The sequence below is a fragment of the Ovis aries genome, chromosome 9, assembly GCF_016772045.2.
Source record: "Ovis aries strain OAR_USU_Benz2616 breed Rambouillet chromosome 9, ARS-UI_Ramb_v3.0, whole genome shotgun sequence".
Lineage (NCBI taxonomy): Eukaryota > Metazoa > Chordata > Mammalia > Artiodactyla > Bovidae > Ovis > Ovis aries.
In genome coordinates, this window is record NC_056062.1 from 15,997,724 (window position 1) to 16,024,526 (window position 26,803).

The 26,803-nt window shown below is 57.3% G+C and overlaps 1 protein-coding gene across 5 annotated transcripts in view; it reads left to right on the forward strand.

Annotated features, from left to right (window-relative positions):
• AGO2 (argonaute RISC catalytic component 2) overlaps positions 1-26,803 on the forward strand; it is a 92,042-nt gene that overhangs the window by 12,645 nt on the left and 52,594 nt on the right. For 2 of the 5 annotated variants that reach the window (XM_042254042.1, XM_060419982.1), the window contains exon 1: positions 23,728-23,752. The exons of 2 other annotated variants lie outside the window; for them this stretch is intronic. In XM_042254042.1, the coding sequence (XP_042109976.1) occupies positions 23,743-23,752 (10 nt within the window). In that variant the 5' untranslated portion in view covers positions 23,728-23,742. Of the gene's footprint in view, positions 1-23,727; positions 23,753-24,149; positions 24,445-26,803 lie in introns of those variants that run through there. One more of the 5 variants, XM_042254043.2, reaches the window with a different exon arrangement.

Below are 26,803 nucleotides of genomic sequence, written 5' to 3' on the forward strand. Positions count from 1 at the left end.
TTGGGGGACAAGATCCATAAGCCGCACAGTGTGGCCAAAAAGGGAATGAATGGGGCAGACTCAGGGACCCCGCTGCTGTAGGTGCCGCACTTGCAACCGTTAGCGTGGTGACTGGGTGCCCAGAGGCAGCCACTGGGAGGGCTGGCCGTCCCCCGCGGAGGCGCAGGCACTGCGGGAACACTGAGGAGCCCGCCCGCCGCCCGCCAGCGTGGGCCCGAGGGCCGGGGCGGCCTTCCTAGGCCAGGAGCAGTAGTGTGCCCCCGGCAGGGCCCACGCCCCACCCCGCCCCGGTCTGCCTCAAGCTTTCTTACTGTTGGGAGGTGACCACAGGCGCTGTTGCCTTTTGGTTCTGTTTTGTTTTTTTTTTTTTAAGTATTTTATCTTTCATGATAAAAGGAATACATGCTTATTTCAGAGAATTTAGAAGATATTGAAAAAAAAAAAATCCACAGGTAACGACCCTTGGAAGAAGTAGCGAAGTAGCAAATGGGTTTGCTTCCAGACGTTTTTTCCTGTACATACATAGGTAGCTGGGAGCAGCCTACACTTAGAATTTTGCGTTGTCCCTTTTCACCTAATACCATGAGCTATTCCGAGGGCTGTTTACATTTGTTGGGGGGATGTTTACAGTGATGTTAAAAGTAAAGCTGATGGCAGGCACTTGTGTGGGGTGGTGGCCTCCAGGGACAGCCGCAGCTTGGTTCCTGTGGCTGCGTGCCCCTCAGCTGTGGGACCATCCTCGCCACTGCCTCCCCTAGGGCGCCGTGCCAGCGCTTCCGCAGAGCCTTGGCAACGGTACGGCGGGTCGGGGAGCTTGGGCACTCCATGGCTGCAGGCCCCTCACCATCCCGACACGCGCTGGGAGCATGCACCTCTCCACACCGTCCCCAGTGAGGTTGCGAGGGGCGGCCAAGAGTCCCGTCTCTCGCTGACTGGAAGCTGCCAGAGGGCAGGACCACGCCTCCTGGCTGCATCGTCAGTGCCGTTGCTGGGAAGCAGGCCATCGGGGTCTATCTGGTGGACAGGTGTGTGTGTTGGAGACAGGCAGCTTAACAGAAACGAAGCACAGACTCTTAGCCGTGCCTACCCTCTGTGGTTAATTACAGACGCCCCATGTGTAAGGTGGGCTCCGGGACCCCTGTGAGTCCCCCTTGAGTGGGCACTGGACCCCAAGGCTGAGAGCCGCTCCACTCCCCCAGGCCCTCCCCTCCTCAGGGGAGCCCCCCGGGAAGCGAGCAGGGCCCCTGCAGCTGCGTCCCAGTTCGCGGCATCTCGTTACTTCTGGTGCCTGTAAAATGGGGGTGATAACTATGTATTCATGTAAAATAATGTATCAGAGAGCCAGCAGAACACTTGTCAACATACTGTATTATATTTTATATCTAATATCAAGAGATATCTAGTTCCAACAGATGTTGATTATGCATACTTACTCATAGTTATCAATGTCATATGATTGTTTCATTGCCTGTGTTCAGCGTGCCTGACTGTTACAGAGATCATGTTTAACAGCCGTTTTATTGTGGTGGTAAAATAAGTTAACATGCGAAAGTGCCTGCTGGTGCCTGGGATGTGCTCAACGCGTGTTACTTATTACTGCAGTGACTTTCTTGTTTAGTCGCTAAATCGTGTCTGACTCTTTGTGACCCCATGGACTGTCACCCACCAGGCTCCTCTGTCCATGGGGTTTCCCAGGCAGGAATACTGGAGTGGGTTGGTGATGTTAGCAGGTGGAAGAAATGTCGCAGCTTCTTTGAGGAACGAGCCCTTCCTGGGGGAATCTGAAAGTGCCACTTAGAGCCCTGCTTGCGCCGGCGCTGCCTGGGGCTGGTGAGGGCTGCAGGAGGCGGGCATGGCCGAAGAGGGCCCGGGGCCGGGCGGGGAGGCTCCTCTCTGACCTGGACCCCAGGCGTGGAGAAGTTGGACAGGGCTTGGTCCCGGGGGTGCCTGTGCGAGGACGCGGACCCCGCAGTGCAGACCCCCAGAGCTCCCCCGCCACTGCCCTGGTGAGCCCCACGTCGCCGCACGTCCATCAGTCCACGGGGTCGTCCATTATGTTCCAGAAAGACGCGTCCACTGGGGGCGAGCTTTGATTTGGAGATGAGAGACTGCAGATTGATACAGAGAGTGCTGTGGCGCGTGTCTCCTGACGCGCCCCTACGGCTGGGAGCAGGCACTCCTGAAGCGCCCCTACAGCTGGGAGCAGGCGCTCCTGTGCCTCTGAAGCGCCCCTACGGCTGGGAGCAGGCGCTCCTGTGCCTCTGAAGCTCCCTCTACGGCTGGGAGCAGGTGCTCCTGTGCCTTTGACGGGCTTTCCCGCCTTTGGCCCCAGTTGTTTGCTTGGACATTGTCAAAGTCCTTTCTAAACAAAGCCCCAGAAGAAGCAAAGCAGCCCCGTTAGTGCTGCAGCTCAATAGCGGGTTTTAATTTGAAGCAGACCTCCTTGTGGACGGCAGCCGTGGTGCACAGAAGGGGAGCGTCTCGACGTGTCACCAAGCTGTGTGGGGAGCTGGAAACCGACCCTTGCAAGAAGCTCGCCCCTTTTTTAAAATAAGCAAGATTATTTCTACTCTAAGCGTGTTAAAGTTTCACCCAACCTGTGTTTATCTCCCCAGAATATGCTGCACTCCGCAGAAATGACTATTCTAACGTGACGCGGGTGCCCTTGTATCCGGTGCCGGAACGCCGGCTGCTGCTCGCTAGTGGAGAGGTCCCCGCTGCTTGGTCTCAGTTCTTGGGTGTTGTTTCTGCCACTGCTCAGATGGTTGTTTCAGGGTTGTGCAAGGTGGGCCGGCCGGGGCCCGGGGCGGCACTGAAGGCCACCTGTGGGGCCGGGGACCGGGGTAGGTAGCTGGTGGAGGCTGACCCCTGCTTGGCTGCTCCTGGGCCGCCAGGACCTGAGTGCTGCGTGGTAGCCTGTCACCGTCCACTTTATTGCATTTTTGTTGATTTTAAAAGTGGTTTGCTTTCAGTGTTTGTATTTGGCTGGTTGATACCTGTATCCCTACAGCTGAGAGTGCTGTTCACAGCATCATCACAGGACTGAGGAAGCAGGTAATAGTGGGCCGCACTGAAAGCTATGAATGAGTGAATGGCGCCGGCCTGCAGGGAGTGGCCACGGGTCAGCTGTGAGAGTCACACCCGTGACGTGGCTTCAGCTGCCAGCTGTGGGCTGAGGTGCTGGAGGTCAGCCAGCTGAGTGCTGGCCGCAGCAGCTCGGTGGGCATCCTGCTGGCCAAGTACTAGGCACTCAGGTGCTTTCCGGGTATGGACTCCACCCTAGTGGGACCTGTTAGCCGCCCCCCACCATTTTAGAAGAGAGGGAACGGAGGCACAAAAGTGCAGGCAGGGCGCACGGCGGGAAGCACCGGGCCCGGATTCAGATCTGGACAGCTCCCTGCGGTCCTGGCGCCTTGACTCTGAGGGCCCTGACAGGTGGCCAGGGCCCCGGGGTTGACGAGCACCCGGGGAAGGCAGCCGCCTGGCTTTGCCGCAATTACGCGGATGTGCAGGACATTGTAAGGGCGTTCCGTGTAGTAGGGCAGACTTCATTACACAGTAAAAGGGGAAAATGGACTTAGCTTAGGTGGGTTTGGATTTTCCAGTGTTTTAATTAAAGAGCAGTCAGTTGATTTGGGGGGTGGGGAGTGGAGGGATGCTGTTTTGAATTAGTGGATACTGACTTGTGTTTTGCTTTCTTTAAAACCGTGGATTTCTAACTCTGTTCTGGGCCGTGGTGCCCTGGTTTGCCCCAGAGGGAATTTCGGTTAACCGTCCTTTACTAACATCTCAGGTGGTTTCTTTCTTTCCCCTCTCACTGCCCCTGGTGCTCACCAATCATTTTCACGTGCTTCGGTGGAGGGTGATGACTAGGATGGGGTGATGGGGGAAAGGCCTTGTGAAAGCCCAGCTCCTGGATCTCAGCGCCCGTTTCACCCACTTTTTACATCAGAATGAAAAGGACTATGCCTGGTGAGCCCCAGGGGCCCAGATGCTGCTGCTCCCCTTGGCCTGCAGGACGGCCGTCACCCTTGGTATGTGTCATCATAACGGGTCACTGTGCTGAGCCCCGGTTCCACCATGTGGCGTGCTGGTGCAGGAGGTTGGGGGAGAGGGTGTGGGTTGATCTGAGAACAGGAGGGCAGGCTGTGGCCCTTCTGAGAGTCCGCAGGGGCCTTCCCCTCTCCTCTGTGGTCTTGTGACCCATGGGGATCCCGAGCCTGGTGAAGAGCGGGCCCTGGCCAGTGACCCTCCATCGAGGTGCCCACTGGGGACGCTGTTTGCTCCCTGGAAGTGATGAAGAGAACCTGTTTGCTCCGATCTTGTCCTGGTGAAATATGACGTATTTTGAAGTGGATGATGTTTATCTTTACTTGAGCACTTGATAAATAGTTGTTTGAACTAAAATAACTGGGTACACTTGGAGGTTACGTGATGATTTGCCAAACCTCAAAAAAAAAAAAAAAAAAAAAGCGGATAGGAAGTGTGCACACTGTAGGCATCTGTATTACCGGATCCTGAGAGTTCACTGCCCACACAGCCCAGTGCCCCCCTTCCCCCTGACCCGGGCTGTTTGCATTGGGAGAAAGCGAGCAGGGTTCATCCAACGACATTCGTGAGTCAGTCAACCACTGAGGCCTGTAGCGGATCACCCCCGTTCCTCTGGAACAAGCGTGGACGGCGTGCTTCCCTGTACTGGTGGTTGGTTCTCTGTCTACTTGGGTGACACTTTCTGTGTCTGTTTCCCGTCTTGGTGGGTGGTTTCCCAGAGAAGGGCTGTGGAGTGCTCAGCGCTCACGTCGGCGAGACGCAGCACCGATGGGGACGCCCTTGCTGGTCGACGGTGCTGGTGGGGGGGGTGCAGCCGCCCCGGTGGTCAGACCACCCAGCTTCCGGTGTTGCTCGTCTCCGCCTCTGCTGGGAGCAGATCGCACATGGCCTGTCCGCAGTGCCTCCGTCTGCTCCGCTGTGTCCCTGGCATGCGCTGCCCTTGGCTTTATTCCTGGAGAAGTGCATGGTGGAACCACTCGGGTGACAAGCCACACCCATAGAAGGATCAGTTCAGGCAGTTCTGAAACCCTTTTGTTTCAGGACCTCTTTATATTCTCAAACTACCGGAGAGCCAAAAGACCCTTTGTTTATGTGGGTTAGAGCCATCATTACTGTATAGGATATTAAAATTGAGGGCATTAAAATGTTAGATGGGCTGTGATGACCAACATTTAATATATTGTGCTGACAGGAAATCCAGTATGTATTAATATATTTTTATGAAAGCATTTTTTAAAACTAAAAAAAAGGAATAGTATTGTTTCAGGCTTTTGTAAATCTCTTTTAGGTTTACCTTGATAAAAGCAGCAGTCAGTTTGTGCTTTGTGTCTGCTGGGATGTGTCGTTTTGGTTGAAGTATATGAAGAAAATCTGGCCTCACGCTGGTGTGTGGCTGGAAGGCAGGCGTGTTAGTGGTTTTCACAGGTGGTTGTGCATGCTCTTCTTTGCCACCACGTCAGAATGCAACAAGTCGTAGTTTCTTCAAAGCTAGCTGTCCTGCAGGATCCAAAACCGGGCCAGGTGCGGTGTGAAGCCGTCTGTAGCCAGTGGCCATCTGTAGCCGGTGGTCGTGTGGCGTCCGTGTCATCACTGGAGGACATTGGATCTCAGACACCGGCCTCCCAGACACAGGGAGGCGCCGTGCTCAGGGACATCACATCTCTGCTGCACTCGCCACAGACCCGTAAGTGTTTGGGGGCTTTACGCTCATGGTGGCAAGCACATGTTTTCCACAATTCTAGTTTTCACTTTGAAGTTTGAACTTTATTATTAGAGCAAATACTGGCAGCCGTTTTCCTGGAGGGACAGGTCCGGTTTTGAGAAAGTGTCTGCAGTCTCTTGAGAAAGGGGTCAGTCCACAGCTCGACCTGGTGTGGTCACTCTTCCTTGAGATCCTGTTGTTCTTAGGGAACAAGCGTTTCCTGTTTCTCTCACACGGATCGAAAAGGCCTGAGGCAGCGCTTCGGGAGGCACTGCTGCCCCTTTAAGCACATGGCCAGGTTAACCGCCTCCTGCTCCTCTCACCGGAGCGTGTCTCTGCTGGTGGACCAGTGACAGCCCAGCTGGGGCGCTGCAGCTGTCCCTGCCAGCAGAGAGGGCCTGTGACGGCTCAGACTCGAGGAACATGGCTTTAACTCCAGGAAGCCCCTCAAAGGGTCTTAGGGGCCTCCCAGGAGTGCCCAGGAGCACTTGGGGAGAACTGCTGAGTTAGGAGAACCCTGCGTTGTGTGGTTTCAGTCTCCTGAACCGTCTCAATTCCAGAGTGTGTAAAGAGACGTTCCACTTTGATGAAGTGGTTTCACGACTTACATGCATGTTTTCATAAAACTACCGAAGAAGTCAGTCTGATTTGGAGTCTGAGTTCTTGTCTGTGCTGCCAGCTGGGACTGCAGCAGGAGTCTGGGGCTGGGACAGACCTGGATGGCCTGTCCGTGGAGCCGGTGTGGGTGGGAGGCTGCAGGAGTGACCATCTCCGGCGTGGAAGGACACAGGTCGTCCGTTGGTTCTTGGTGAAGGAGCGTGGCTCTCCCTCAGGTCTCAGAGCTCTTTGTGAAAATAGGCGGCTCCCGTGAGCGGTGTCCGTAGTTCTCTGAAACCTGCTTGTGCTTGGAGGAGGTGTTTATGAAAGTTGGCTGTCACAAAAGCCCCTGTGTTTGCCAGCAGATGCTGATGGTTTTTCCGACGCCCTGAGTGCGCGTTGTGTTTGGGTGTCCGTCTGAGAGAGATTGTCAGTCTGGAAGTGCTTCCGTTCCCGGCTGGCATCCAGACTGAGTTTGAAGCGTTTCTGTGGGCCTAGACGAAGACCCTCCCCCTTCCCTGCCACCGGTCCTGCTTGCTCTTCATCACCTCTGTGTTTAAAAGTAAAGGATACTTATAGGTGCAGACAAATGCTGTTCGACTCCACTTACATGAGGATAGTCAAGTTCACAGAGTCAGAAAGTACACTGAGATGCCGGATGGGGGGAGATGGGACGTGAGTGTTGGGGACAGAGTTTCAGCTTGGGAAGATGGGAACTCCAGAGACGCATGAGGGTGAGAGTTGTACAACAGCGTGAGTGCCCTGGGCGCCACAGCCAGCTGCTGTGTGCTGAGATATGGTTAAAATAGTATGTTTCAAATTATGTGACTTTTACCACAATTAAAAAATTTTTTTAAATATGCTTGGCAAAAAAAGAAAAAGTATGCTTTGCCATTAAAACAAGCACGGCGTGTTTCCCCTCCCTCCCCAAGAAGCTGTCCGGAGCCGCCCGGCCGGGGTGCTGGCGCGAGGCCCATCACCCCGCTGCGTCTCACAGTGCTGGTTGCGGGCTTCTGCTCGTGGCTTCTGACCTGCCCCAGGAGAAAATGGGAGCGAACGGTGCGACCTACATAGCGGATGCGTTCTAATTGATTGCTGACCAGCAGACAGCCACTCCGAGTGTGTGGAAATTGTTGGTGAAGAGTTAATGCTGACATCCTGCTGCCTTGTCACAAGCCGGGCCCAGGAACGAGGGCAGGAACCTCGCTCTCTGTGGCCGAGGTCAGCACTGCCCCTCCCCCAGCCGCCCTCTGGGCTCCGGGTTGGGGCACCTGCTCTGGCCTGTCCTGGACACCCAGGAGAGAGTGGACCAGAGCAGAGGGTTCCTGCTCTCAGGGAACTTGCGATCTGGGGGGCAGATGGGCGAGCAGTCAGCGGGTAAGGGGTGCGGGCTCACGGTCAGGAAAGAGCTTCAGACAGCAAGTCCTGCGGGAGTCGGAAACGGCAGGTGCCCTGCTGGCGCTGTCCTGTGGGCCTGAGGCTGGGGCCCTGCTGTGGTCACACCGCCTGCTTGGACAGAACCAAAGGTTGCCGGCTATTTATGGAACTCGGTCTAACCCCCGGAGCGGCGTCGGGACTGGGATGCCACCCGGCCCACCTGGCTGCCGGCTGCCCGCCGCTGGCACAACCTCCACACCCCTCCTCCCGCCCTGGCACCTCCCCTCGCCACCCCGCCACCCCTGGACCCAGCCCTCCTGGCCCCCTTGCCTGCGGATGGAAATTCCTTCTTTTCAGGATCTGCTCAAAGCGGGTTTCCTATGAAACCCTGCTGAAACCATGAAACCTGGCTGGAATGCCCTGGTCTCCCGCACAGCCCACTGGCAGCCGGCTTGTTTCCGAGTGTTTGTCTCCTTCCCTTCATGTTGTAGGCCCATCTCCCCCACGACGTGACTGGCCAGCCTGTCAGGGAGCTGTGGTCCTGCTGAGCTAGTCGATGGGGTCTGGAGGGGTCGGTCCCAGCAGGTGGTGCAGGTGGGGTGTGGAGGGAGGCCCAGTGCAGCGCGAGGTGCCAGGATGGGAGGGGCAGAGCGCTGGACGCGGGCGGACAGACAGACCTGGTGCTGAACGTGGCTTCGTGATCTGCATCTTGGCCACGCTGGTCCTGCGTGGGGGACCCTCCTTGAGGCCGTAAAGGCACCCGTTGAGGCGTCCAGGCCTTCAGAACGCTCTGCTCTCTGATTCTGCGGGTGACCCTGGGGTCGCTCTGGAGCAGTAAACCTCGCTCCTGCTCCCATCCTGCCCCTTTAGCGTTTAGGACGCCTGGCGTTTTAGGGCTGGTAGATGGTGGGCCGAGAGTGCAGGACCTGCTGGTTTTCCTGGCACCCGTGCCTGCCTGGGTAGCTCTGAGCCACTCTACCTGGTGAGGTTTCTGAGTGACCCTGTGTGCTGCCGGCCGTGACCTGCTGTCCGCCCGCGTTGCACTGCACCCAGCCTGTGGGCAGCCCGCCAGGCCCAAGCCGCTCCCGGGAGAGGGATGGAGGCCGTGTGTTGGGGTCTCCACTGACAACTGTGGGGACGACGATGAGGGGCTGCGTTGTGTGCCCAAGGGCTGAGCAGGGCGGGCTCCGGAGGGGCTGCAGAGAGGCAGGAGGCGGAGTCAGTATCATGAAAGAAAGGGCTAAAAACCTGTGTTCCGATCGGCTATCTCTGTCCTCTATGACATGGATGTTCAAAAAGACACCGGGCTCATTTTCTCCAGATGCAGCTCTCAGAGCCCCAGGTGGGCACTGCCTTCATCTGTTGCTGCTGAAGATCTGAAGACCCTGCCAGAGCTGATGGCTTTGCAGTGAGTGTGTCTCCACCAGAGACCCCGGAGCGAGGGCCGCGCCTCCCCACGGGGCTCAGAGCTCGGTGCTGAGAAAATGCGTGCGTGTGTGTGTGTGCTATAAAATATATGCGACATGACATTTGCCATTTTAAAGTGTACCGTTCGGGGCCTTAAGTGCATTCAGAGTGTCTGCAAACCGTTGCCTCTTGCCTGGGTCCAGCACGTTCACACCGCCCTGAACAGGAGCCCTGTGCCCACAGCCCTCAGTCTTCCATCCCGTGTTCCTCCAGCTGCTGGCAGCTGCCCCTCTGCCTTCTGTCTCAGGGTGTGTGCCTGAGTGGACATTCCATAGGAGTGGAACTAGCCGAGAGCTGGACTTTGGTATCTGGCTTCCTTTCAGGGTTCATCCAGGTTGTAGCAGGTGTCAGGCTTCATTCCTCTTTATGGCTGAACAGTATTTCACTAGGAATGGACCAGCTTTTGTTCTATCCACTCATTTGTTGATGGAAATTGGTGTTATTTCCAAACGTTAAATTTTTGAATCATACGACTCTTAGTTTGCCGTGCCTCTGAGCCTTGCCATCCGTAAGCGTGTGTGGCTCCCGTTGGGGGCTCGCCTTGCGCGGAGCTGGGAGACTGCTGCCATTGGTCCCAGTTTGCTCTGTGGGCGGGGTGGGCAGCTGCAGGGGCCTGCTGGTGGGCCCCCTGAGCCCCTCCTCGGGGACTGGGAGCTACCTGCTTCCTTCAGGCTAATTAAACCTCGGCTCAGGTTCTTCAGTGTTGCTCCTCGTGTGTTGCCAGGGGGAATTGTAACCTTACTTTCAGGAAACCTTTCTGGGCTGTAAGGTGTGTGTTTGTTTTTGTCTTGTTGCTCGCACCACACGGTGTGTGGGATCTTAGTTCCCTGACAGGAGTCAGATCCACGGCCCCTGCAGCGGAAGCGCGGGGCCTTAAACGCTGGACTGTCGGGCGGGTCGCAGCTGTAAGGTTGAAGTCAAACTCCATGAGCATGACTAAGCTATAAGCACGAAAAAGCAATGTATTCTGCCTAATTTATCATATTGGTCATAGTATATTTCAAGACCTGAAGGCCGGGGGTGTTAGACAGAGTGGGGAGAACAGTGACTTTTGACACTTGGCCAAGGACCTCCACGGGCCTGGAGGTCTCCCCTGCCCGAGGGGTCCTAGCGTGCCCGCTCCCGCTCTGCCTCTGGGCCGGCGGAGGCCTTTGAGCAGGCTTGCGGCTTCTACTCCCTCCAGAAAGGTTCCTGTCACTTAACTTCACCGGCCGTGTTGGTCACTCATCTCCCTGCTCACGCTTGCGGGCAGGAGGAAGCTGTGGAGGCCCGTGAGCCTGGACCGTGTGCGAGGGTGCTGCCGGCTGGTCCCAGGGTTCCCGTTGGCCTGGCGGCTCCAGTACTGCCGCGTTGTCCCGGGGAGGTCAGGGCAGGCTGTGCCCCTGAGGTGGGCGGGACCCCAGGTGCAGGCCATCAGACGCCCCTGCACGGCTCTGCGTGGAGACAGTTTGGCAAGACTGCCCTGAGCAAAGTTCTGCCCCGCACGTCCGTTTGTGTGAAATGCCTGCATAGGTGGAAGGTTGAGGCAGCCCATCAGTGGCCCCCAGGGGACAAGGGTAGGTGGGGCAGGAGGAGGCTGCTTAATGGGCATGTGGCTGCTTCTTGGGGTGATGGAAGCGTTCTGAGAATGCGTGATGATGGCTGCAGAATGTTGTGAATGCGCTAAAAGGCAGTAAATTGTACATTTTAAATGGTTAGGATGGTAAAGTTTATGTTGCGTTAATTTTGATGTGGTTAAAAAAACAAACCCCACCTTGACCATTTCATGCGTATTCATGACTCCAGATCCCCATATGTGGCCTTGAGCTCGGAAGCACCAGCACACTTGGCCTTGAAGGATGCCTTTTTGATTCCTGACCAACCAAAAATGACATTTGGGGTTCCACCATAAGCTCAGAGGGTTTCACCAGCATGCAGGAGACCCCAACCTTGCCTTGGCCAAGCTGCAGAGGGCACTGGGCGTGCCCGGAGGTCTGGCGCGGATGGGAGAATGCCACGATCGTGTCATCTCAGGGTGGGAGCCCGCACTCCGCACCTGGCACCGTCCACAGTCCAAGCCACGGGCCAGTGCCATTCAGCCTTTTTCAGTCTTCTGAAAAACTCAGAAACATATTTCTGGTATGTTTTAAATTGTAAGCCTCTTTCTCTTATAGAAGAATTGATTAAAGAGACCCAACAGTCCTGTCTGATTTTCAGCAAATTTACTCCTGATTAATTATTCTGACTCAGAAAGACTGTGCCTCTCCAGGATGCCTCTTTTTAGCAGTGAGGTCTCAGATATCTGGTTATGCAGATGGGCGGGGGGTCCGATTTCTGTGGTTCGGTGAATTTGCTTTTACGTGTCCCCTCAGGGAGTTGTGTTGGTTCCAAGTGTGGGGATTACAGATGAATTAGTGCTTGGTTGAATTGGATTCAGCCGTGAGTATCAGCCACGGGAGCCTTGCTTAAAGGGTGCAAGGAAATTTTATTTCTTAAAGCTAAAGCTTATTTAGTCTTTTCAGATGCTCTTCTTGGTATAAGGATATTCTGGGATTTGTTTGGTAATAGCATTGTGATGTTTGCTCTTCAACATGTGCCTTGTTTTATTAGCATTCAAGTAGCATTTCTTTTCGAAGTGTTGGGATTGTAAGTTAAAACAAACATCGGAGCATTCTTATAATAAAATCTGAGTTGAAACGCTTGGTTTCTAAATCTGTCGCTGAGAAGGGAAGTATTCTTTTGCTGTATTGCCATGGCAGTGTTGTACACATGACCCTGTAGATTTCCCAGCCTGAGAACATTCTGACATGTAACAAGAAACCATGTTTTATAGCAAAAAGAAAAAAGATATAAAGAGAGGCTGGAGTTTTTCCTTCGTAAGGTCTGTTTTTAACCTCGGTTTTACTCTGTTGAGAAGACCCGTGTTCATAGTGGAAAGCACAGTGGCGGCAGAAGGTGTGTCATTAGTTGGGGCACGTGGAGCCTTAACGAGACCCCAGCATCACGGCTCCTGCCGGAGTCCAAGCCTGTGTGTGAGTTTCCAGGAGCGTGTGGGCTTCCCGCTCTGTCCCGGGGGCCAGGCTCAGTGTGTCTCTACCAGGGCAGCCGAGGGGCCTGGAGGGGAGGTCCACCTGGAGGTTCCCAGGGATCCACCCACAGCCGACCTCCTGCCTACACACACCTAACCCTCCGCTGCCTGCACAGACCGTGTGGCTGGGCAGCATATGCCCATGTGCCAGAGAGGAGCAGGCAGCCAGGCCGTGGCAGACAGCCAGCAGACTCCACCATGGTGAGGGAGTGAAAAGGAAATGAGACTCTACGTGAGCTGGTACATCAGGCCACTCTGGCCCTTCAGCCTGCTCTCCGCCACGTGTTGCCCTGAGTGCTGGGTGTGCCTGGTGCAGGGAGGACTCACGTGGAGCACGCCAGGCTGCGGACACTGTAGAGGCCGCTTGAGTGGGAGGGGGTGGCGGAGCAGATGCTCCGCTGTTTCTAGCCAGGCGGTCAGCAGTGTCCTCTCTTAAGAAGGTGACACCTAAACGAACACGTGAAAAAGTGAGCAAGCCACAGGGATCACCAAGGACGAGGTTTCAAACAGACGTGACGGGTGCAAAGGCCCTGGGGCAGGAGCCTGAGGGGCAAAGAGGGGAGACCGGCCAGGGCAGCGACAGGACTGTCCCTCTGGTGGAGGTGGGGGCCGCTGGGGGTTTGAGCCGCCGCACTGTTGGCCCTCCAGTCTGCAGCTGCTGCGTGGACACGGAAGGGGACTGTTAGGACTTGTAGGGGCGTCCGCCGGGAGGTGACGAGCGGCGGCTGGAGCCAGTGTGCCAGCAGCAGAGGTGGCGAAGCTGCAAGCACCTGCGCGGTGCAGCCCTGAGAGTTGGGGCGGCTGGCGGAGGTCGTGGGCCAGGTGTGAGGGGCAGGGACAAGGCGCCAGCGCTCTGGCCTGGCGTGGGCCAGGTGTGAGGGGCAGGGACGGGGCGCCAGCGCTCTGGCCTGGCGTGGGCCAGGTGTGAGGGGCAGGGATGGGGCGCCAGCGCTCTGGCCTGGCCTCACGACTGAGGTGAGGACGCGGGCTGGGGGTGGGTGTTTGTTAGCCATGCAGGGTTCTGGTGACCCTGCCAAGTGGGTTCAGAGGGGTTGGGGGAGCGTCAGCAGAGGTTCCTAGGGAGGGGGCCCATCCTAGCAGAGGTGTTGTGAGGGCATCAGGGGGCTTGGGCTGCGTGGACCAGGGAGCGGTCCGGCAGAGGTCAGAGTGCTGGCAGGGCGGCTGAGAGGCCGCAGGGGCCAAAGCAGCAGCAGGGAGGGGAGCTGGCGGAGAGCACGGGGCTGTCGGGGGCGGGGGCTGCCTGACTGGAGAGGGAGGCGAGGAGCTAGGGGGAGATGAGCGCGTGGGGCCAGCTGGTGGGCCGCGGGAGCGGGGAGTGGGCGCCAGAGACTGCTGCTGCCCCTGCCGTCTGTCGGGGCTCACTGAGGAGACCCTGCACGTCCTTCTTTAGAGGACGTTCCCCTGAGGCACGTCTGGTGGGCTGGGGGCCGTCCTCTTTCAGCACGCTGATCTTCCTCTTCTGCGGCCGTCGGCTGGCCTCACCTCTGGTCTGTGTCTCTCTCCAGTGTCTTGCCTTTTCTCTGTCTTGTTTAAGAAGGGAGTGGGCGCAGTGTGAGCTGGGGGGTTGGGGGCAGGGGGTCATGGCTCCGAGAGGAGGAGGGCTGGGGGAACACCCCGACTGTGGCCACTGGTCTGCAGGGTGGGGGTCGGGTGGTCCCGGTGAGCTTCCCCCTCCCCAGCCCTGTTTTATCCTGATGGCAGGCGAGGGGCACAGCCTGGGCTGGGGGTGCTGTCGGAGCCCTCTCTTGATGGCAATTATTCCCTCTGAGGAACCAGGAGCTGGGGGCAGGTTGGGCGGCAGGGTGGAGGTGCCCGGGTGTGGGCAGGCGTGGGCCGCGGGTGTGCAAAGAGGTCCCAGGAGGCTGGCGGCCACAAGGGGACCCTGGGACCAACTGACACGTGGTTTCTGTCCCCCCAGCCCAGGCCCGGTGAGGCTAGCGTTGCATCAGCATCGGTCCTGGGTGGCAGGGGACCTGCTTTCTGGGAGCTCACTGTGCCCTGCAGACGTCCTTCCTGGGCACGGCCTCCTGGCCTCCCTTGCCTGGCACGGAGGGCCCTCCTAGCTCTGGGCTGTCTGTGCTGTCCACCGCTGTCCCCTGGGTCCTGACCGGGAAGGTGGCCGTCAGAGGACCCCCTCGGCTCCATGTGTGCTTGAAGATCCACACGTCCCCGCAGGTCTGAGGCGCAGGAGGCGCTGCTCAGAAGTCAGTGCTTGCCCCAGCGTCTGGTGCTGCGGACTCACTGGGTTGGGGTCTGGACTGGGCATGGTGCAGGGGTCTCTGCTCTGCAAGGCCTTGGCTGTAGGAGGGTGTGGTGGCTCCTCACCGGGCTCCTGGGGGCCCGGTCCCCAGGGCCAGGACTGTCTGGGGACCTCCCCTCTCACATCTGGCTCCTGGGCCGGAGGGCTGACCTCTGCCGGGCTGCCCACGAGGGGCCTCTCTCCTGGCCCAGGCTGGTTCCCCCGGGCAGTGCGTCAGGAGGAACTGTCTGGACAGCTGACCTTTCCAGAGGGGGCGGGAGCTGCCTGGCCACGGTGACCCAGCTCGCCGTCCCCCTGTCGTTTCCGCTTCACTCCTCACAGCTGGCCCAGGCTCATAGGCTGGGGACATGGACCCCACCTGTATGTGTGGAAGGACTTGGCTGTTTTAAATCAGTTAGTGTGTTGTCCTTCTGAAAACTGCAGGCTTAAGCGGTGGCCTCGCAGTTGGCTGTGTTGTTGGCGATGGCCGTCGCATGCTGAGAATTCCTCAGCGATGGGGAGGCGCTCGGGGGGGCCTGGTCCCTGTGCTGAATAGCAGCAGGAACCCCTCGCCCTCCCAGACGGCCCAGCCCCTGCAGTCCCGCCTCGCTGCAGGCTGTGTGACCGGGAAATGTGAGGTGCCTTCCGGCCAGGCCCTGCTAGCAGCCCCTGCCAGGCTCAGCGGGGCTCCCCGCAGAGGGTCAGGCCTCGAGCCTCTGCAGCATCCTCATGTGAGACGCCCCCCGAAAGCTGAATGAGGGGATGTTGCCCAGATCTTTTAGACCCCGTGGTGTGTGCTACAGGGGTCTGAACACAGCTCCTCCATCACCATGAGGCCGGGTGGTGGCTGTTGCTGAGGGCAAGACTAATTAATTGAAATACCTTTCAAGTCTGATTATACCTGCTCCTCTTTTTACCTTACAGGTGGTGCTTGTGAGTTAACTTCCCCAATCAGCAGGCTCTCACATGTGTGGGGATGCAGTGTGTCCCTGCAGGCTTGTTTCCAGCAACCCTGCGTGTTTTCAGTTCTAACGGCATCTGTGGATTCCGTCTCGACTCGGTGTTGGTGGCCGTGTCACCCGCGTGGGGCAGTTCTGTGTGTGTTTCCAGTGACACTGCGTGTTTCGTTTTCCTTCGTTACCACACCTCCCCAGCTCTGTTCACGCGGCGATGGCAGGCCTCGTGGTTTGGCTCTGTCCTCAGAAGAAATGCTTTGCTGTGGGACTGTGTTCAGCAGGCTTTTCATTAGATGATTGTTACTGGGTCCAGGAAGTCCCCCATGCTAAGTTGGAAGGCGCTTTTGGCTGTTTTGTTTGTTTTTATTTTCTAAATTGTGAGAGGATCTTGTTTTCAAACGAGTAAAAAGTTAAAATAAGCCGTAGAGAGAACGTCTGTGTATTGCCACCCAGCTCATCAAAGTAGCTCTTAAACAGTTCAGCGCGCTAGGGCCGCTTCTATGTGTGTCAGACGTCTCAGTCAGGGGCTACTGCCTAGACCTGCGGGCCCTGTGACCTCAGCACCCCGAAGCTGCCGATTCCCTGGGCAGAGGCAGCCCCCTTGGCCGCACAGCTGGGAGTCTCCGTGCTCCTGGCTGACTGGGGTCTTCGTAGTCAGTGGGGGTGTGAAGCCTCAGAATCACGCGGTCTTGTCCCTCAAACCCCAGTGTGTCTCCCTACTAGTTGGGGGGCCCTGATTGTTCATTTCAGTGCATCCCATTATAAGAGGGAGCCGGGGATGGGCACTTTCATGAATCTTAGTTCCAGTTGAGAAAGGGAGTCCGGTTGAGAAAGGGAGTCCAGTGCACTGCCACACGTCGCACGGCAGGTGTTCAGTAGGCAGCTCGTTCAGACACGGGGTCACTTGTCAGCGGGAGGACGGGCGTCGTGACAGGTGCTGAGCTATGACTCAGGTCCAGTGGCTCTCACCCGGCATCAGCACGCCAGGTCTGACAGCGTGCTGTGGTGGCGGCGTGCATCAGCCTGTGGGACGACAGGCAGCTCGGCCTGCGAAAAGCTCAAGTGCCGGGTAGGATGGACCTGGACTTGGACACACAGCACGTGGAGAAACATCCCGAGGGGAGAGGTGGCCTGGGTGAGAAGGCAGAACAGACGTGGAGTGGTGGGAGGTGGGCAGCCCTGGAGGTCTGTCTGCAGGGCTCCCAGTTCCAGGGCAGGAAGTGAGGAGCGGCTCACGAGAGGGTGAGGAGCGGAGCAGAGAGTGCACGTGCTCTCGGCGGAGAGAGAGGAAGGGCTGGGCCGCGTGCTGGGTAGAGTGGTCTAGAAAGGCAGAAGGCTGAAGAGGAAGGAACGTGAAGTCACCCCAGGTAGAGGTTTCAGTGGTGTTTGGTGTGACGGTTGAGTAGAGGGGACTGCGGTGCAACGTCGCATCTCTGGGGACCAAGCCAAAATTCTGACCTGCCGAGTCCTGCTGCCTTGGTTCCAAGATAGTTCATTTTGGGGCAGTGACTTCGGAACATCCGGCCATCGCCCCTGAAGTCGCCTGCCAGGTAGGGATGGGGGTCAGACGCGGACACCCTGGCGTTGGTCCCTCCCCCGGTGTGGCCGCGCTGGGTGGCTGAGCCACGTTGTGGGCGCGTGGGGCTGTCCCTTCTTGTCCCTCTTCCTCCTCCTCCTCTGCTGGGCCTCGCAGAACAGTTGACGTGGTGGTGCAGCCTGGGCATCCAGGGCTACCCGTCAGTTCCCCAGACGGGCAGGTGACCTGGCATCTTGGCTCTGAGTGACATGGGCGTGTGTCAGCAGGCAAGGGGGCGATGCTGACTGGTGGGTGGCGGAAACAGACATTTACTCTTTTCAAGGCAGGCAAAAGGCTGAGACCTCACTCAAAAGCCCTGTGGGACAGAACTGAAGCTTTTCATCCTTGATGTCATTTTTTCCTTCCTGGTGCTTTTTCTCTTAACCTTCATCAGGCCTCACCGGTAGTGCTGAGAGATCAGGTTTTCATTGATTTGCATTATCTGGAGGTGTGTGGATGCTCCAAAATTGAAGTTAAGGCTTGATGTCAGGAGGCAGTTCCCAGGGAAGAGGCCGCGGCACAGAAGCTGGTTGGCGGCCAGGCCCTCAGTGGGGGTGGGAGGAGGGGCGGGATGGGGACCAGCCCCTCTGCACTGCTGTGCAGAAAGCAGTGCTACCCGTGGGCCGCCACCTGCCGGCCGTGTCGCCATCCCAGCGGGCTGAGCGCTTCTCTTGGACCCAGCCACCACCACCACCACCACCCCCCACCCGCCCCCCTACAGGTCATGCTCCCCAGGGCAGGCCTGCGGCGTGGGGATCCCCCGGTACCACATGCAGACCTCAGATGATTTAGCCTCTGTGGCTGGAGAAGGGGGATCCCGGCCTGAGTCAGCACAGCGCTGAGCGGGAAACAGGCTTGCCCCGGGTGCTGCCAGCCATGTTCACAGATGGGCAGTACCAGCTTCCGAGAGGCTTTTTTTCTCATGTGCGGTTCTAGTACGGGTTCTGTATCTGGGCTGGAAAACCCAGACTGTGGCCTTAATCTTGTGTTTCAGATAACATGTGTGCAGGCAACTTTGGGGCCTGGGTGCCCTGGTTCCCACCCTGCCCTGGACAGTGGGTGTCCTTTGGCAGCTCCCCAGGCACTGCCCCCACCTGGGGTCCTGCCAGCCTCCTGGCTGCAGAGTGAGGCAGTGGTGGCCTGTCTTCCAGATGATGGAGCTGGGTGCTTGCTGCCTGCCGTGGGCAAGGGCTCCACCTGCCTGTCTCCCTCTGTCCATCTGTAAAACACAGATGGGAATCTTAACGGGCCTGCTGCAAATCCTGAATTAGGGAAGTTTAGAATCAGTGTGGACGTCTATCAGATGGGGGGTAACGGTCGCCTGCATCTTCTAATCAGTGTTTTCCCATGATAGACGTAATGCACTCATGTACAGAATACAGAGGCGTAAAGACCAAGCATGGCATGGCCACTAGGGAGTCATCACTGTTAGTGCTTTGCTTTAGGATCCTTCCATAAGTTTTGCTTCTCATACCCCCGGGGGGTGTGTGTGTGTGTGGTGTGTGTGTATGTAAATAGAGGGCAAATGCAATTTACTACATCAGACGCTGTTTTGGAACTTTCTCCCACTTGGGCGTTGTTCCATGTAACAATTGTAGGTGAGTGGTAACAGGAAATTACTGTAGTGGTATTTTACATCATTGTCAATTTTATGATTTTGATTCTACGATAAATGCTCTTAGGTATAGACTTCCCTGGTGGCTCAGAGAGTAAAGTGTCTGCCTGCAATGCGGGAGACTGGGGTTCAATCCCTGGATTGGGAAGACCCCCTGGAGAAGGAAATGGCAACCCGCTCCAGTACTCTTGTCTGGGAAATCCCATGGACAGAAGAGCCTTTCATGAATGTTTTAGAATAAATACCTAGATGCTGAGTTACTAGATCAAAAGGCACATGATTTTAAAAGATTTCTGAGACAACCCTTCAAAATCACCTAGTTTGGATGACAGTGATTTTTTTCCAAGTGCTAATGAAAGCCAGATTGACAAAAAATTACTGCTTTGTTTGTTTTCGTGTTTCTTTGACTAAAGGCTGCATATATTTCCTATGCTTTTTGGCTGCTGGAGTTTTCTGTACACACTATCCACTCATAGATGCTGCCCATTTCCCAATAGTCTTTAATCCTTAGAAACTTAAACTCTGTATCTAGGTTTATGCTTTCCCTGGTGACTCAGTGGTAAAGAGGTTTGATCGCTGGGTCGGGAAGATCCCCAAGAGTCAGACACGACTTAGCCACTAAGCAACAATCCAGGTTTATATTTTTAGGTTTGTGAATTTATCATGTCTAAATTTTGTGAGTCTATCCAGTGATTCCCTCATAGCTCAGTCGGTAAAGAATCTGCCTGCAATGCAGGAGACCTGGGTTGGGAAGATCCCCTGGAGAAGGAAATGGCCACCTGCTCCAGTATTCTCGCCCGGAGAATCCCATGGACAGAGGAGCCTGGCAGGCTACAGTCCGTGGGGTCATAAGAGTCTGACACGACTTAGCAAATAAACTACCTACCTACCTATCTAGTGATTGGAGAAATCTAAAAAATTTCATGTAGTCAAGCTTGCCTCTTGTGACCTCTGCCTCCCATCCTATAATTATAAAAGGTTATTCAATTTTAATATATGTCTTTGGATGTTTTCGTTTCACTTAAAGATGTCTGTTTACAGTTGGTGCCCATTTGGAACTTATTGTTAATAACGTGTAGAAGCTCGCCTATGTTTTTTAACATCCGGGAAGCTGTTCTTGTCCTCCTGTCCACCTCGTGGACGTGCCACCTCCGCCCACCCTGCCCTGTCCTGGTGGCCTGCTTACAGCCTCTCTGTGCGTCCCCACCTACCCCCCTTCTCAGGAAGACCGCCCGAGAACAGGGCTGTCAGGGTGCTCGGGAGACGCTCGAGAAGGGCCACAAGCACTGTGCGTGGCCAGCTCACACGTCGTGTGGCTCACACACACCTGCGCTCTCGGGGCCCCAGGGCAGCACGTGGTGGCAGCAGCAAGACCCGTGTCTGAGTCCCGGCTTTGCCTTCCGGCACCCTCTGTCGCCTCGTTTCCCGTCTGTGCGCCGGGATTCTCTCGCCTCCGCCCACGAACAATGGAAGGGCCCCAGTGTGGCCGTGGCTCCCAAGTAACTTCGGGGGCTCCGCGTGATGACACGCATGTTGCAGAGAAGTTGTGTGTTCCTTTCAGTGCTGAGAGGTGTTCTCAACTAGGACAGAGTAGTCAGTGCGGAAGGGCAGGAAGCCGAGTTTTCTGAGCTTTCCCAGCTGCTTTTGAGGGACAGTTGATTAGGGGATGAGAAGGATTTAGATTCTTCAGAGAGAAAGACTTTCCCGAAGCATGAGAGGGGCCATGTGGACTCCTCCGTGGGGGGCTCAGCGGGACCACTTGGGGTCAGCATGCCGCCTGTGACCTGGAGGCGCCTGGTATCAGAGCAGATGGCTGTGAGGATGACGTGCCGCGCTGCTTGGTCATCCCTGGCCTGTGGAGGTGAGATGGGCAGGCTTCTGGCCGGAGATGGAGTGATAATCTTCACCCTCGTGAAGGCCTCGTGCTTTTGCTCCAAAACACTTGACATCGAGTTGTGCGTCCATAAAGGCGTCTCTACTAAGAGTTAGTGAGACACTAGTATATTCACCTTTTCATCTGATCATTCGTTTGTTCATTTATTCATTGAACAGTTACACCAAGCCAGACGTAGTCTCTGCCCTGGTGATGCCAACACTGGTGGGAGAGGCAGTTACCAGTCAGAGAGTCACGGAGTGAAGGTAAAATCAGAGCTAGTCAGTGCTGCAGAGAGGTGTGTGGGAGAAGGGCACAGATAAGCCAGTGTTCATGTTTTCGCGGGTTTTTATGTAAAGAGTGTCTCAATGTTCTGACAAGCGCTTGAAAGAGCCACTCGTCCACACTAGTGTCATAGCAGTGGTTTGGGGGAGCGTTTCCATGGGAGGTAATTTACATTTTACAGGTGCTTCTTTAACCCTTCCTTGTGTTTCTTAGGGTATTTCTAATGTTGCTGAGTAGTGACAGATGGTGAATCAGAGGGGACAGTTTTAACTTAAGAGGGAAAGTTTATTAAAATACTTATTATGAGGGGAAAAACGTTTTCTTCTTACCGATCACAGAGGTGGTTTTGGGGACCATTCGTCAAAGAAGACTGTTTCAGATACTGGTTGGAGTTTCAGGCTAAACCACAGGAGACCACCTAAAACCCACTGCCTCCAGCATTCTCTGAGTCTGCTGCAGACACAGAGGCGGCGTTCGGCGTGGGCACGAGGTGGCTGGGTGCTCGTCCTGTGGGCGCCCCGAGTGTCCGTCTGGCTCGCAGCCCGCGGGGCCTGCCCTCACCTGGGCGCACCTGCCCGTCACCAGCTCTCTGCTTAGGCCGCCTGCGGGGCCCTTTCTTTGGGCTTCACCAGGAACCAGGCCGAGACAGGCGGGGATTCCCCCTGGCAGAGGAGGAAGTGAAGGGCTTACAGGAACTGTGGCCGTGCGAGGCTGACACGTTTCCAGAGAACTGCCCTGTGCCCACGCTGGCTGCCTTTCTCGGGGGCTGTCACCACCCCTCTCTGCTCTGGAGAGGCCGCCCAGGGGGTTGCCAGGCTCTGCCCAGCTGACCTTTCTCCTCATCTGGGCAGATGCTGACCAGACCTGCCCGAGGGCGGGAGGAGGAAGTGGAGGTCCTCTGGGGGCGGCCAGGGTTGGGCGGGGGCAGGACCTGTGGGCCTGGGAGTGTCGGGGGGAGGCCTGATGGTCAGCCTCTCCACCACGTGGTGTCCATGGAGCCTCCTCCACCCCCCAGGCTGCTGCTGGCCATCTGCTCAGAACCCTGGTGGCACCAGACGCTCCTGGTTTCCATGCTGCTGGGGGTGATTCCTCCCTCCAGCGACCAGGGCCAGGTTCTCTGCACCCCGAGTGTCCCCCTTCCTTCGTGCCCCCCGGCCCAGGGGGCACGAGCTGCCTCTGAGTCTGGAGGCGTCTGGGCTGCAGCCTGGATCCCACCCTGCAGGGCGCCCGCTGGGTTTCTGTGCTCCCGGTGGGTGCGGGCGCCCGGGTCTGGGCCTGCAGTCCTGTAGATGGTGCATGTTTGACTTGCCCTCCAGCCGACAGTGTCCTGTCTGCGTTCTCAGAGCTTCGTCCCGAGGCCACTTCCACTCCCTCCACCGAGAAGGCTGGTGCGATGGTGTGACGTGGCTCAGTCAGCTCAGGCGGCTGCAGGAGACCGGCCCGTGTGGGCAGCAGGCGGATTGCCCAGTGGCAGCCGCATGCCCTGGTTTTAGGGGAGAGTGCTGGTCTGACAGCCTCTGCTTTCTGGCCCATGCCCTCGATGAGGCCCGGTGCGGGGGACACACAGACCCCGGCAGTGGTCCTGCCCGGCCATGCCTGATGAGGGACCCTACATGTCGCTCATCCCATGCGTCCGTGTCCTCCTCTCAGTGATGTCCAGAAGCACAGAGGAGCTGATGCCACCCCAGCTTGGCCCCAGGCACGGCATGGAAGGACTCAGTAGCTCTGAGCTGCTTTTATCACTTTCTCTTGCCCTCATAGTTTCTGGCTGTGATGCCAATATAATGAGTACAGAATTCTAAAAGGAAGGTAGAGGATACGTGCCTTTGAATACTAATGCTTACTTTGAGATTCTGGAAAGAGCTTTACGATGGCTTCCTGGTGTTTGGGTGGCAGCTCTTTAATCTCAGCCCCACTAAGACACGGGTGCCGGTGGGCTGGGCTCGCGTCCTGGAGGAGGGCCCTGCCTTCCAGCCTCCCCACAAGGCTGGGACCCAAGTGCAGGGAGCACAGAACAGACAGTGAGTGCAGCCCGGAACCTCGGTCCCCTTGCCAGTAGCCCAAGCTGCTTAGTTTAAGAGCCAGGATGTCCATTTGTTTATTAACTCTGTAATTTAGACCTTTCTTAAGGAACATTTCAGTCACCCAGGAGTGAACAGTCAGGCAGATCTTTTTGCTTTTGAAGGTCAGCTAACTCATCATGAGACGAGGCAGCAGGAATGCCATGTGTGGGGGTGGGGCGGTGCAGGCAGCGCTGAGCCCCTTCTGGGAAGCCCTCGTGCCCGCTGCCTGGTTGGTACTTCCTGTTTCCAGCCCTTCCCTAGACCAGCCCCCAGACCCGTCTCGACGTCACGGCCCCAGCACTTGCCCAGAGCCCCTCGCAGTCCATGACTCAGAGCAGGGAGTGGGGAGGGAAGCTACTCTCTGTGACTCTAAGGTGACTCCTGGCTCCAAGTTCTGTGATTTATTTCAAGTCGTCTGTGGTCAGGGATGCTGTTCTCAGCCTGATGGTGTCAGCTGGCCCCTGTTTGTAGCAGCAGACACCCTGTGAAGGCTGGAGTGAGGCTGCTGCGGGCCGTCTTCTCCCCATCAGATTCCAGGTCCAGTGCCTGGCCTAATGTAGTGTGCAGTTTTTGGAAAATTCCGTTCCATGGGCTTAGGCACATGGAAAACGGCAGACACGAAGAGCTTCTCTGAACGGTTGTGCTCGTCCCCCTGCTCACCGGGATGGCCTGATTCCACGCTTCTCACCAGGACACTTGCCTTGCTGTCGTGGCCCTGGGTGAGCTGCGGGCAGAGCCTCCAGGCCCTGGGGCACTGCTGCCAGGCCTTCTCAGAAGGTCTGACTTCCAGTTCCCGACTCTGCCGTGTGGTGGGCGGCCTGTGTGATGCGCAGAAGCCTGGAGAGCCTGTTGTCATGGCAGCAGGTACGTCGTGAGCTCACATCACATCAGGGATGGGTGATCACGGGGCAGCCATGGAGACGGCGGCCCCGTTGGCCCGAAGGGCTGTTCCCTGTGGAGGCACGTCAGACCTGCCCACCCTCCACGCCGCCGCAGAAACCGCAGAGGCTTTGTGATGTTAGCAGCCACCAAAACATCCTCTTCTCTGCTTAGAGATGAGGCCACCCTGTCCCCTTGGAGCAGGTGCTTCTCCAGAGTCTGTGGTCATGAGCCCCTCTGTCAGTCTGGTGACGCATGATGAGTCCCTTTCCAGAGTAACGGTTTTTTAAGGCAAGCAGCGCACATAGGATGGCAGAGGACACTGGTTGCATTGAATGGTTTATCAGAATGCCAGAAGGGTGACACCATAACACGCCACCACGCTTAATAACAAGTCCAGCAGCAGGTCGGTGCACACCCTGGCTTTGAAGTAGCACCTGTGACCGCTGCCACGTGACAGGCGAGCCCCGCGTTTCCTGCTCGTCTGGGCACACAGACCTCAGCAGGTGGCGGCTGTGATCATGCCGCAAATGCTGCCCACGGGACCTCGGGCAGGCCGGACCGCGGCGCTCGGCTGCTCTCCCTAAAGGCTTGAGGCGGCGCGGCCTGGGGGCAGAGCGCCCGTGCTCTTCTGACAACAAGGCTGTGTCTGCGTCCCAGCTTGCCTGGGACAACAGGTGATCGAAGTGTTCTTTGTATTTTCTAACCTTCTGTAATAAGTGTGTGTTTTGATAATCGGAAGACTGCAGTACGGGAAGGATTCACCCAGTCCGCCCACGTCTGCTATCACGGGCAGAGAAACGCGGCGGCTCCTTGGATGGAAACGATGCCGCACAGGGGCGTCCTGTGCGCTCGTCAGGAAAGGACCCCGCCGCCAGTCATCTGAGCGTTTGCAAGGAGGCGGACTTCCTTCTCCCAGATCGGGGCAGGGGCGGATCTTAGCTGACTGTGAGGTTGCCCGGCTGTGCCCCCGCAGGCTCTCCCTGGGCGGTGGGAAGAGCTCTGCTGCAGCCCGTGCTGGTCCATGAAGTCAGTGGGCTCTGGGCACCTCTGTGGGCCCGTGACCTTAGCCCCCAGCTCCGGGTGGGAGAGGCCAGCAGTGACAGCGTGGCTTGCTGTCCACGTGCCTGCGTCCCTCACTTTGGGTGGGGATTGGGACCAGTGAAGCACTCCTGAGGGCTGGGTCCCTCGCCCTGCTCTTGGACCCTCCTCTAAACTCTGCGACAGCCCAGACCCTGGGGGCGGGTTTCTGTGGGAGGACCAGCGTGGTGACAGGCTCGCTCCCGCGGGATCTGGGGAGAGCTCTCTGGTTTCTATGACCCGGTTACTCACACAGGAAGTCGATTACTCATTCACTACACGTTTCCCTTTCACTGATTGAGCTGTGGCTCTAAAAATGGAGGCCTGACACACACGCGCTGGACCGTCAGCGGCCTTGCAGCGCACTCCGGGTGCCCGCTTTGTCCCTGATGCTTACCCCTGCCCACCGCACCCTGGTCAGGAGCGGACGCTGGGGGCTGAGTCACCCACGTGGCAGGGCTATGTTGGCAGCTTGCCCGCTGTGACAGCTGGTGCTTCTGGACGAGAACAGAGGACTCGCCCTCCTGACCCCAAACGTAGCCTATGTGGAGGCGAGCAGATCATTGCAGACCAAACTGTCCGACTGGTTGCCGGATGGGAGATGTGCTGTGCGCGTGTCCTGGGGTCGGCGAGGGGCGTGGCCTGGGGTGTCTGCTGGCAGCTTCGCAGGGGGGTCAGACGTGCATTTCTCCATGAAGAGAGGAGGTGTGAGAGAGGCTGGGAGCCGGGACTTGCGTGCCCGGCTTGTGTGCACGGCAGGGCCTTCTTAGGTGGAGATTTGCAGCGGAATGCCCTCTTGGGTGGCCGGAGCCCCGGCCACCTGGCCTAACGCCAGCTCAGTGGCGTCTCCTCCGGGAAGTCTCCCCAGATGCCTGCTCCTCTCGGGCTGTTCCTTGGGCTTCCGTTTATTTGGCTGTTTGGTGGTGGCTGCTTCCAGAGCCCGGGCAAGGTCGACCAGGGAGCTTGTGCTCCAGGGGATTGGGGGCCGTGTCGTCTCCTCATCCTTTCTCTCTGGTCGCAGCCCCCGTTCCTGCTGTGGCCGTGGAGGGCAGACGTCCGCAGAGCTCACCTGGGTGAGGCTGCGCTGGCTTCTCAGCTCCCCGGGTCAGACGCTGCCCGTGCCCATGCGTCCCTCCTTCGGGGAGGACATCTGGCACCCCCTCCACCTCCTGAACATTGCTGGTGGATCCTCCTGCCTGTTTGGCGGTTTATACGCGGGACTCTCTGCGCCCCAGAAAAATAGACCCGTGGTGTCCTCAAGGGCCGAGGCCGTGGTGCTTTCACATCCCTCGGTGCGAGGGTTTCCTTCCCGAAGGTACAAACACGGGTTCGCACCTGTTTCCTCCGCTCACAGGGCTTCACCCTGGGAGTTTATATGCCACATGCCTCCTCACGAACTGTCCGTGTTCTCGTTACTGAAGGCTCGGGGTGGGGAGGAATGCCTGTGTATTTTATGTGTTTGTGCCACTGCATTGCCCCGTTGCTTTTATTAATACAGGTTAGCAACGCGAACTGGCAAACAGTTCTCCTTGCTTCACAGCTTCTTGCCTCCAGGTGGTGGGTGTTGGGGCTGTAGGAGCGCTAGCCTCAGCCTGAGAGGGGCCCCAGGCCAGCCCCACGCCCGTGACTGAGCTGTGGGGTGAGGCGGGGGGCATCCTGGGCGTGCGTGATGTGGGCACATCGGCTGTGTCACTGTCCGGGCCTCAGATGGCTTCAGGGTTCCGAGGCGACCCCTTTGCCACGCAGCTGAGAGGCAAAGTCAGGAACCGTGGATCTGCAGGGACCTACTGTGGAGCACAGGGGACTGTGCTCAGTGCTATATAGTGACCTGTGGGGAAGGACTCTGTAAAAGGGTGTGTGTGTGTGTTTATATGGGCTTATATGGACTTCCCTGATGGCTCAGGTGGTAAAGAATCTACCTGCAATGCGGGAGACCTGGGCTTGATCCCTGGGTTG